Here is a 12,650-nt window from a genome sequence, read left to right as displayed (position 1 = left end):
CGAAGTGACCTTTCGCACATGTGGGGAGAAGCACTGGTGACAAGTGAAGAAAGGAAAAGGCAGTTAGCAATACAAATTTTAACAAAAATGTTACAGCCCGTCAGGAATTCGGAATCGATTAATGAGATGCGGTGTCGATGAGGGCCCACCTGAGACCACAATTTCTTCTATTCACTTACCCCTCCCCCCAATCCCCCGTGTTAATTTCCAATTTTCCATCGTCCTTACCTTAGATTATCTGACATTGAGGTCTCTCTCTCTCTCCTCCAAATCACTAACATATTTGATTATTTCTTTTTATTATTATTATTATTATTATTATTCCTTTATTATTTGTTAGCGTGGAACAGGAAAGGACTGCTTAAGATAAAAAAACAAGGATCTTCAGATTAACAGGTGAACAGGCTTCCTCTTCGTGAGAGAGGCAAATGAACGACAAAACTCAGTGCACTATGTATTTAGTTAAGCAAAGTGAACGCCAACTCGTGTATACTTAACAAGCAAAACTGGTTTCGTTAAATTTGCTTTCTTAAGAAAATAGAAGAAAGAAGAACATATCCTAGGAGCCATTCCTCTATTTGAACACCTTCTTACGGAAATCAAATAAAAAGAAATAGGGTATGAGCTCGTTTTATGGACTTATTTCTTTCTGCTAGTGGTTTTACATCGTATAAACACGTGTTTTCGGTGATGCAGGATGGGAAAGGGCTAGGATTTGAAAGGGAACGATCAATGTTTTAAGATATAGTACCAGTATTCGACTTTTATGAGAACGTAAAACCATCTTCAGTCCCGCCGACGGTAGAGTTCCAACCCACCATCTCCCGAGTTCAAGCACATAGCTACGCGACACAAATTGCAGATTTACGGACTCTAAATCTTGTGTCATGTCACAGTTGTACGGATTTATGTGGAATCCGAACGAATGAGTCGTAATGATCAAGTCTGAATATCACACTTTGATTGACTTGTTTGAATCCACTTTCTTTTCGATTAAAAACACCAACCAAAAAATTGTATTTGGACTTGTAATTAGGGGGTGTTTATTTTTCGTAGTATCAAACTTTCGTATCGCTCTAATCGATATTCTCGATATAATTTTGTATCTTGTTTTATCCATAGTTTTCGGGGCCGCTCGGTTGAACAGTGACCCCGCTTGTCGTTTAAGTATTATTATTATTATTATTATTATTATTATTATTATTATTATTATTATTATTATTATTTCGTGTGGCTATTTCTAACCGGGTGCAGCCCTTGTAGGGCAGACCCTCCCATTAGGGTGGGCGGCATCCGTCATGTGTAGGTAACTGCGTGTTATTGTGGTGGAGAAGAATAGTGTTGTGTGTGAGTTGCAAGGATATTGGGGACAGCAGGAACACCCAGTCCCCGAGCCAAGGGAATTAACCATTATGGTTAAAATCTCCGACCCGGACGGGAATCGAGCCCGGGACCCTCTGGACCAAAGGCAAGCACGCTAACCGTTTAGCCATGGAGCCGGACTAAAAGTAAACTCGTGTCCCCGTCCTAAGGGGGTGTAGCTCTTTCAGACACACCCCCAATGGAGGAGAGCTGCATGTTCCATTTCAACCACATACCAGCCCTCCTGCCATTCTTAAATTTCTGGGAGTACCGGAAATCGAACACAGGCCCTCTAGGACGGCAGCTAATAACACTAACCGATACGCTACGGAAGAGGACATGGGGGGCTTGAGAATAGGTGTTTTTTTTTCTTCCAAAATGGCCGAGATTATGGATGAATGTTCCAAAATAGCTGTCAACCAAACTTGCTACACATGACTCACTATCCGTAACAAAATACTGTGGGGGAAAGACACTAGTAGCGGGGGTGGGAAGGGGGCGAAGTATAAAAATAATCGAAACGACCAATATTAGTGACGAATCCGTAGTTTTCTGGGTTGCTGAGATGAATTATGGCATTCTGCATGTCATTTACTGTAGTTTAAGTACAGCCTCCATCGGCATGGCGATTGAGAGAAGATGAAAAAGTATGTCCAAAATGGCCGAGATTATGTATGTATGTATGTATGTATGTATGTATGTATGTATGTATGTATGTATGTATGTATGTTCCAGCATAGCTGTCAACCAAACTTTGTACACATATGACTTACTATATGAAAAGAAAATACTGTGGGGGTAATACACCACTAGCAGCGCTAGGTCGGTATGGAAAGGGGGTGAAATATATATATAAAAAAAGAAAATTACTCACATTAATGTAAAATTCATATTTACACACTTCAGATGTCGTTTGAATACAATTTCAGTCCCTATGTGGGAGCGGTGGAGGGGTGAAAAAGAAAATATCCAAAATGGCCGAGATTATGGGTGAATGTGTCAGCCGTCAAACAAACTTGGTACTATCTGGAAATAATACTGCGGAGGATGTGAGGGGATGACACGTAAAATTAATCGAAAACGACCGATATCAGTGTCGAATTCACAGTTTTCGGAATCACTGAGATGAATTGTGACATTCTGGATGCCGTTTAAGTCCAAGTCCAGCCTCCATCGGCATGGGGGTTCACAAGGACTGAAAAAGAAAATGACCAAAATGGCCTAGAGGAGTGTTGATTCCATCATTTTCGGAGTCCCGGGGCTGATTGATGCCAGTTCCATTCACAGTTGGAATCATGCACATCATATCAATAGTGCGACGGATAAATACAGTTAGAACTTGTATTATTTGATTGAAAGGATCATCTACTTCCCAGACAATCTGGAGTGCCACAAGAAACTAAATAATCTCAAATTAAAACTTAAAGTTATACACAAGACTATACTTCTAAATCTACAAAAGAGTTCATTAACGCAATCAACGTCACGATAAGGAAATATACAAAAAGAAAATCACTTCAAACAGGTAATACAAATCCTAAAAACAAACATTCTACTTTTTTTTTAGCATGACACGAAAAGCACCCCTGATTTTTTGTTGGTATAGTTCTGATACATCCTATGTATGTTTGATGATGTTTTCCACTTTTTGTCTTATCCAGCTATTTTAAGAGCATATTTGCCTGTAAATTTGAGCGATTTTTAGGTTCTAAACACTCGAACCCTAATCGTAAAATGCCCAGTGCAGCCCTTTTAATGTAGACCCTCCGAAAAAGGTGGGTGAATCCGGGAAATTGCGTATTAGTGTGGGAGGATATATTGCATGTGGTATGCGAGTTGCAGGGATGCAGGGGACAGTACATAAGCCCAGTCTCCGAGCCAAGGGAATAAACAGTTTAAGATTAAAATATCTCGATCCGGACAGGAAACAAACCCAAGGCTCCGAGGGCCAAAGACCAAGACTCCTACCACTCAGCCATGGAGGCTGATGGACAGTTCGATGGAGATACAGTATCTTAAGCTAAATTTAACTGTTGGTGTCATTCTTGTAATCTTAAACTCAATAGGATTTCTTTCGGATCAAACAAGCCCAGTTGAATAGTTATATTTTACACGAAACAAAAGTTAGTAAGAAATCAGCACAGGGGCATAACGTTAGGGCCTGTAACGCAGGCGGGCCCGGGCCTTAAAGGGGCCCCGCGGTATATATATAGCTTAATGTCACTCTGCACGGAAATGATCAGGTTAACTTTGTAGAATCAATCGAAAATATATACCGTACAGTATATACATTTTACAATTTGGACGCAGAATAATTGCCACTTGATTGAATCTAGCAGCAGTTTATTGTGTTGAGTGCAACACGCAACAGCTGTAAAGGAATGTTTGCCCTTGCCATCTCTCGGAAACACCGCTTACATGCTCTTCAGGAAAGATCCGCACCAAATTATCTAAAAATAATTATAACAATGAAAATTGATATCAAAATTGTACTTTCTTATTGTGTAGTGCACCTGAGATCGTACTATCCACAAATTTTGCAGAATATTTTTACGTTTCTCGTTTGTCGCGCATTTGACAACAATGTGTAATGCCAATAAGAAGTTAGTGTATCAACAATCAGTCAACTCAATTTTCAACGAGCTCTCTTTGCTCGAAGTTAATGATAGGCTTATCAGTTGAACGGTTTGATATTTTCCAAGCTTTATTTGAACAGTGTTTGATTTAATTTTGTTCGTATATATTTTTTGTGTTGTAATCGAAAAAGGTATTACAGCCGAGAGTTCAGTTATCGATTACAGAGTACAGTTCTGTAGTTGGTACTAAAAAATGAAACCAATTAAAGTTAACCACAAACAGTGGCGCATGATTGGCAGTTTTGCAGGTTAAGCGTTAAAGCACGGAGGAAGTAAAATAAAACGTATTAAACATTAAAAATAATCTTACAATAATGAATATTCCCTTTGTTCATATAACTTGGCAATATACTGCGTTATTTCTACCTGCTATATTCATAGGTTTTACATTTTATTTGAGAGGGCCCGAAATTTTATTTTGGTAGGCGAGCCCGCATCTCATTCGTTCTGCCCCTGACTGAGCAGGCCACTGAAATAAACCTGCTTCCGCTTTGACCGAGTATGTTACCTTCCCGATTTGGCACTTCCCTTTTTTCCGAATAGGTACGCCTTAACATTGTCGATAGGCAGCTGCTCAATAGCTATCATCCACGACTCCTCAAAATGGATCAGCAAATGATTCAAGTATGTGGGAAACGAGGTTAGAATAAAGCGCGGGATCTTGCAATCTTGGACCATATTCAACTCATTCAGAAGATAATCAATGAGAGTTCCAACTTACCTCTAGTATTCGTAGCGGCGTCCGCTATTTTCTGGAAGGCATCCAAATATGCGGCAATAGCTTGGATGGTCGCCCTGGAACAAAAAGTGACAACTTCAGCAGTGCGTAAACACAAAACAAAACACGCCAGTGAACACGGGCACGAGCACAAGGACAGTACAAAGGAGAACAAGAGATTATATAAAGAAAATGCAAGAGAGAGAGAGAGAGAGAGAGAGAGAGAGAGAGAGAGAGAGAGAGAGGGGGGGGGGGTGGAGAGTGAAGAAAAAGCATCAAGCGAGGCGAGCCAACTTTTCATATAATTTAGTTTGCCACTCTTCATTTCACTTCAACGAAGCATGTCACAAATTGCAAAGCAGTCATCTCCATACAGGCCATGAACCCCATGAAGGCCCTTCGAGGGTTGGAAGGTAAAGGCTTCCACCAACCATAACCTCGGCAATTTATGGGGTACAATGTTTAGCTCTACGCTCGGCCGCCTTTGCCTCCAGCAATTAACAGTCGCAAATTGCATTATTATTAATTTTAAAGGGTTGGAACATCGTAGTCAATAGCTTTGTGTACATATACAGAGAATGAAATATATTCAATGATTAGTTTCACAGCTGAGTATTCCAATGTGTGTACTTTTAAAAAAGTGGAGTGAGAATTAGCAAACAGCCGTTGGCAAAATATCATCCCAGCATTTTCCTGGATTGGAAATGGAAAATTTGGAAACACTATTTCACATAAGTTCGACGATTGCTATTGCAAGTCGAGGGTACCCGCTACCGCTTTAATGCGACGAGTAACCCTAATCGTTGGGAAGCTAGTGGTGGTGGTGGTGGTGGTGGTGATTTTTGTGTTAAGAAGAAGTACAACTACATAATCATCTTCTCTGAACAAATTAAACAGAGATAAAAATTAAATTAAAATAAAATAAAATAAAACTCATCTGTTGAGAACACCTCAAGACAGGTTAATACGCAGAATTTTGGAAAAGCTTTGCAAACAAAAGCAACAACCTGTCTGGATAAAAGAAATAAAAGAAGACATGAAAGAATTAGAGATAACACTGGAGGATTTAAAGAATAAATCAAACAAAGTAAATAAATTGAAGAATAGTAAAGTTAGATTCCTACCAAAATGTGATAAAAGAGAAACAACTAAAAGGGTATTTTCAGAAGAAGAACGACAACGAAGATTAAATAAAATGAAGAAATACTGGAAGATCAGAAAAACATAAAACATCATAGAAGACCGGACAGAAATGGACTACAGTGGCCCAATGCGGCCATAAAAGCACAATAATAATAATAATAATAATAATAATAATAATAATAATAATAATAGTAAAACAATTCTACGGAGGATTTTGATTTTTTTTTTAAATATCATTAAGCCGAAAAGGAGACAAACTCATTCGAAAGGGAACGTAAGTTCCGCGAGTAACAGAACACTTTACGTCATGTACTGTATGTTCTTGATTAATCCACTCTCACACAAAGCTAATGACAAGATCAGCAGTATTGTCGTCATCGGCTAGAATGAGTTCTCAAGTGTCTCCTGCAGGCCGACGTTCCGTCTTATTTAGGTCAGAGAGATCCACGCACCCTGTAAGGAGTGGGCCACAACGTATTCGGCACCACTGGGGAATCTTTCAGCCTACACAACACTGCGGTCTCTCTCCGTGAAGTTGTCTTCTCAAGGTTCTTTTGAAATATCAACGACTTTGGATGATACTGATAGTATATGAATGCCAAAGTCACCGGATACAACAACAGGTTCATCGCCGTAAGCCGCCCGGGAACAATTTATTCAAATTCGGATCTAGAAATCTCCCAAAGAACGTAACTATGCTTATCTACGGAAGATAATACGAAGGGGGTAATGGGATATATTTTTAAAGGAAATGGGTAAATCTCAAAAGCAATACCCTCACATGCTTAAAACACAAATTACGGATTTTCACAACCACAGAAAATGGTTGTCAAACTTGGAAGACAATTTTATTAAATAACATCAAGTGAGAACGACTTGCGTCGAATATCTAAGTTCTCGCACATTAGATATGCCAAATTATTTTTGTCCTCTACGCGTAATTCATTGTCAAAAGCAAGCAAACTAGCACGGGACCTCCGGTTTCACATGAAATCCAAAATATAAGAACGCAATTTCTCATTTTAAAAACATCACATGCAGCAAAATTTGAATCAAATACAGCCAACTGTAATGTGCTAGAATTTCACATCGGACTAGCACAGAAAAATATCTTAAGCGATGTATGAAAGGAAGAAAAATACAATCGCATGTTTAGAGTATTATATACTTTACACGTTGACAGATTTGCCTTCACTGATTCGGCCTCAAATCTAACTGGCAAGAGAACAAACCATGTCGTAATGCTGTTCAGGAATCTGGCTCAGAAACAAGTTAGCAAGAGGAATCTCATTTAAACAAAAAGTTGTTTTCAAATACTTGGCCAATTTATACGCACTAAAAGTGGCTTCATCGACGATACAGCAAAATAATGAAGAGAGAGCCATTGTCTGCAGCATTAGGCTGTAAAAAAATGCCTGTATCATAAGGGCATTCACACTGGCGGCTTCTTCGCTGCTGGAAACTAGTCCTATTTTAAGTCAATGGTCAGGAAGAAAAAAATATTAATAAATGCATTTAGCAAAGGAGAGAAAGCAAAGGCCATGAAAGTCTTTCGAGGGGTGAAAGGCAAAGGCTTCCACTGTTCGTAACCTCGGCACTTGGTGGAGGTAGAGTGGTTGCCGCCTTTGCCCCCAGAAAGTAACTTGGTACTCATTTTTGGTGTAGGCTGAGTGAACCTCACGGGCAAGTGCAACTCCGGCAGTGGAAATACAGTTCCTTAAATTTTCGCCTTCCTGAAGGGGAATCAAACCCACGTCCTTCTGGCCGAACCGAGCATGTCTTTATCGCCTCGGTAAGGCAGCCCCTGATAAATGCACATAGGCTTAGTATGAACTGAAGAATACACCGGGCCGAGTAGCTCCGATGATAGAAGCGCTGGCCTTCTGAACCAAAGTTACTGGGTGCGATCCCGGCTCAGTCCGGTGACATCTGAAGGTGCTCAAATACGCCACCACCGTGTCGGTAGATTTAACGGCAAGTAAAAGAACTCGTGTTGGACAATATTTCGGCCTCTCAGAGTCTACGAAAACCGTAAATATGTTTAATGGGACGTAAAATCAGAAACAATATATTATGCCAGAAGAAGGTTATTAGGGACTATACTCCAGAAAGTAAAAATAGGGGAGGACGGGGGGGGGGAGGGGGGCGAAAATGGAGACCGTAAAACTAAGCACACAATTCCAATGCTTATTCGACAAACAGAAATAAACTCCATCAACATTAAATTCGATCAATTAATAATGCCAAATGCAATACTCAATTCATAGCCTATCAGAACTGGACAGTCCGACTCGTTAGCTGAAGGGTCAGCGTACTGGCCGTCGGTTCAGAGAGTCCCGGGTACGATTCCCGGCCCCAACATCCCTGCAACTCACACAACACCACAGTATCACGCAGTTATCTATACACATGGCAGATGCCACCCACCCTCATCGGAGCGTCTGCCTTACAAGGGCTGCAGTCTGCTAAAAACAGCCACACGAAATTATGATTAAGAACTGGACATACTAAGCTCACTCGCCCCTTCACACTTACTGAAGAACGCCCTCCAACATGTGTATATTGCTATTCTCCAATTTCTATCAGACACAATCTATATACCCTTTACATACTGGATGGAAACAGGAAGCCAGTATCAATAACCTTCATTCCGCAATTAATGATATCAGCAAATCAAAACAGATTGTTTATTTCTTATTAATATGAACAAAGTCATCAAAGTAGTAACTGGGACCTTCAGGCGAAAGATGCCTCATTTTTTGGAAGATAACTTTGGTAAACCTACAGTATTATAAATCAATTGATAGACTCAAAACATGAGGAAAATATATTACAGACGTCCTTTTTGATAACCGACCACAAGTACATGTCAGTCATGAATACGCAGATGGGCCATTAATTTTGAAGTCTGAAGTAACACATGCCATAAATCAAAAGACGGGTAAGCTTAGGGCCTTTATGAGATTACATCTGAAGTTATCAAACTTATCAACGATGAACAAATTAATAAGATAGCGGACCTCTTTAATAGCATATATAACTCTGGAGAAATGCCTAAGGATTGGCTATTATATACTTTCATTCCCCTGCCAAAGCAATCAACTTCTAAAAAGTGCAACGAATATCGTCTTATAAGCTTAATGAGCCATTTGCTGAAATCCTTCCTGAGAATTATACATGCCCGAATAAGAAAGAAATGTGAAAACCAGATAGAATATTCCCAGTTTGGATTTAGAAATGGTTATGGAACTCGTGAGGCTCTATTTGGATCAACAACTCTTCTCCAAGAATGCTGGGACCAACAGAAATATATATTTGCCTGTTTCATAGATTATGAAAAAGCATTTGATAGAGTAAAACACTATGAACTCAACAGAATACTCCAGCAAACTGGAAATGGCAGTAAAGATATAAGAATAATCGAAAACCTCTACTGGAATCAAAGGATGTAGTTAAGATTGATGGTGATACATCAGACTATTTGGAAATTAGGCGAGGGGTTCGACAAGGCTGTGTTTTGTCCCCGTTATTATTCAACATCTACTCGGGAGCTGTATTTAAGGCAGTTAACAGATACAGAAGTGGGAATCAAGGTCAACGGAGAACTAATACGCACACTCAGATATGCGGATGACATAGTACTTCTTGCCAGTAGTATTGAAAGCCTACGTACTTAGACAAGCTTAATACAATTGGAGAAAAAAATGGGTCTCACAAAGAACACTAAGGGCCGGTTGCATAAAAATCGTTAACTGTAGTTCAGTTTTGATCGAAGATCGGAAATGAACTTCGTTCTTTTCTCTATGTGAGTTGTATAACACTAATCTGAGATCACTGAACCAAGTTCAGTTTTGATCTAAGGTCGACGAAACAGAGTTGACAACATCGCTAAACAAGAGATATAATTGCGATCGTATCGAATCGAGTTGTATCGAACATGCGATTTAGATAGAAACGATCGATAATTCTTGACGCCATTCGACATTCATTTGTCTGCGATACGTAAACAAAGCCGCAAAATGGAGAAGAAAGATGAGTACCGGTAACAAGAAGACGCGTACTGCAAATTTTAAGAAAGAGGAAAAAGATACGTCTTTCTTACTTCACCCTCCTCAGCAGGCATCTTGATGAATTGAGGTTTTAGAGCTGCAATCTCTCTAGTGACTGTGTATAGTCCTACTTGCAGTTCCTTTATTTACATTGAATACATCTCCAATTACTATTTGGAAGCCTCCAGTTGCGTGTGAGAAGGATCATGAACATTGGATTCAGTGCATGATTTCGTTTAGTTTGTGTCCTTAATTGTAGATGTAATCTTTGTTCTAGTTCTTCAACTACACGTTTTCCTAATCGAAACCGTATTTTAAATTGTCGATCATTTAGTTCTAACAAGGGATTCCTTCTATGTTGAAACACGCGAGGAGCTCTTTGGAGTTCAAACTCTCCATTCTCGGATGAAACGTCAGAGTAATCTGAAATCTGAAAACAGCATAACCTATAGGCCCTAAGCATAAAACAGTGGAGAACAAACAACTTGTTAATAGTAGGATTATTGTTCAAATAATTACAATTAGTATTAGGCCTACTTATCATTTTACTTTAATCAACAGTAGGCCTATTTATTATTGTTCTTTGTTATTATGTCATAGACACCTAAACAGATTTATTTCTCACAAAAATAATAATTATATTCCTTCTGCTGAACTTAGTTCAACCAGGTTAATCTGAGAAAATTCACCAGTCAGATTTAATCTTCCATCAAGAAGACATGATCTTGGATTAATGTTTATACAACCAAAATTCTAAGTTCAGCTTGACTGGAGATCAGTTTCGGGTGGTTGAACTCAGATTAACTTTTATGCAACCGGCCCTTAGAAAACTAAACTAATGGTTTCCAGTCGAGGAAGAGTTAAATCCATTCTGAAACTGAAAGGTCAACAAATCGAACAAGTTGACAAATTTAAATACCTTGGTTGTTGAATATCAGATTATTTAAACCCAGATCTCGAAATTAAGACCCGTATAGAAATGGCAAGATCAGCATTCAAGTAAATGAAGGCTTTACTATGTGATGACGTCTTAAACTTAAAACTGAGACAGCTCATGGTTCAGTGTTTTATTTGGTCAAATTTGCTTTATGGAGTTGACGCTTGGACCTTAACAACGACCACCATAAAAAAGGCTGGAAGCTCTAGAAATGTGGGTTCATAGACGAATGCTAAGAGTCTCCTGGATATGGCACGTCTTTAATGAACAAATATTGCAGAGAGCAAACTCTAGAAGTGAACTACTGATTAACATCAAATGCAGGAAAATTACGAACTTGGTGCATGTGATGTGATGAAAGATATGCAGTATTACACCTGATTTTAAAGGGAAAAATCGAAGAACAGCGAGGAGTAGGCAGAAAAAGCACGTCATGTCTCAAACAACATTCAAGACTGGACTGGAGTACGAACCGTCGTACAACTCTACCGTGTTGTTAGACCGACTCGTTGGCTGAACGGTCAGCGTACTGGCCTTCGGTTCAGAGGGTCCCGGGTTCGATTCCCGGCCGGGTCGGGGATTTTAACCTTAATTTGTTAATTCCAATGGCACGGGGGCTGGGTGTATGTGTTGTCTTCATCATCATTTCATCCTCATCACGACGCGCAGGTCGCCTACGGGAGTCAACTCGAAAGACCTGCACCTGGCGAGCCGAACATGTCTTCGGACACTCCCGGCACTAAAAGCCATACGCCATTTCATTTCACCGTGTTGTTGAAGATCGAAGAACACTGTCCATACTGATCACCAACGTCCGAGAGACTGGGCAAAGCATATAGAAGAAAAACTATATTTAGTCGCTTTTTACAGTTAAGGCGCAATAAGACAAAGCAGCTGAAGTGACCTTAAATCAAGTACTGCACTTAAAAAATGGAAAGGCTTTTACAAACAGACGATTGTCTGAGCAGTCAAAAGTTGTATGGTAATGGGGGAATAAATTAGGATAAACGTTTTCAATTGTCGCTGTTTTGACTCTTCTACCATTCATAAAATGTTACTTGTAACACCACAGATCTACTGAGCTGATTCTTGATATAATGGCGATTGGGTCTGGAACTTAACTATGCGTGGTGGTAGATAACCAGATTTATCCTCAGAGCTTGCAAGATAGTCTAATTTTTTTCTCGTCTTCCCTTAATTGCAGCAGTTCAGTGTTAGTGATTTACTTTGGATTAAGCATAAAACAAGAAAAAATGACCAGAAGTCTATTTACAAATTGAGGCATAAGTCATGGCAACTATTTTTCCTTACATTTTCACGGTGCTACCATAAAATAATCATATATCCTGGAAAGCATGGCATTCATAGTACATGAACACAGCATGAGATGCGAGTCACTTCGTGGTATATGTCACACAACGACGACAGCAATGTATTATAGAACCTTCCTGCAGACACAGTTGCATGTGCAATTGGCCGTAAGACACGGTTCGCACCCGCGACCCCGACAGGATGTAAGAAAAAGATTCCTCCAGTTCATTAATTGCGCTCTGATTGGACCTGTTTTACATAAAGCGTGCGCCTGTCAGCGTATTCCAATAGTGAAACTGATGTGAAGCATTTCATATCCACGGGATAACCCCTCCAGCGCTTCCCTCCTATTGTCTACCTGGGACACAATTAATGACCTACTAACCCATACAGATCACTTACACGACAACACGCACAGCTAATAATTACAGAAGCGTCATGTTCAACCCAGCAAAAACAGGGGACATGCGAGCACGTTCATGACGAGTATTTCC

The 12,650-nt window shown here is 39.7% G+C and overlaps 1 protein-coding gene across 4 annotated transcripts in view; it reads right to left on the bottom strand.

The window, feature by feature from the left end:
- The window catches only part of LOC136873811 (protein MTSS 2), a 644,214-nt gene that overhangs the window by 497,624 nt on the left and 133,940 nt on the right, over nt 1-12,650 (bottom strand). For all 4 annotated transcript variants that reach the window (XM_067147063.2, XM_067147065.2, XM_067147066.2 and 1 more), the window contains exon 3: nt 4,720-4,793. In XM_067147063.2, coding sequence (XP_067003164.1) covers nt 4,720-4,793 — 74 coding nt within the window. The remainder of the gene's footprint in view (nt 1-4,719; nt 4,794-12,650) is intronic.

Source organism: Anabrus simplex, chromosome 5 (assembly GCF_040414725.1).
Source record: "Anabrus simplex isolate iqAnaSimp1 chromosome 5, ASM4041472v1, whole genome shotgun sequence".
Lineage (NCBI taxonomy): Eukaryota > Metazoa > Arthropoda > Insecta > Orthoptera > Tettigoniidae > Anabrus > Anabrus simplex.
This window is presented reverse-complemented; position numbering and strand designations above follow the sequence as displayed.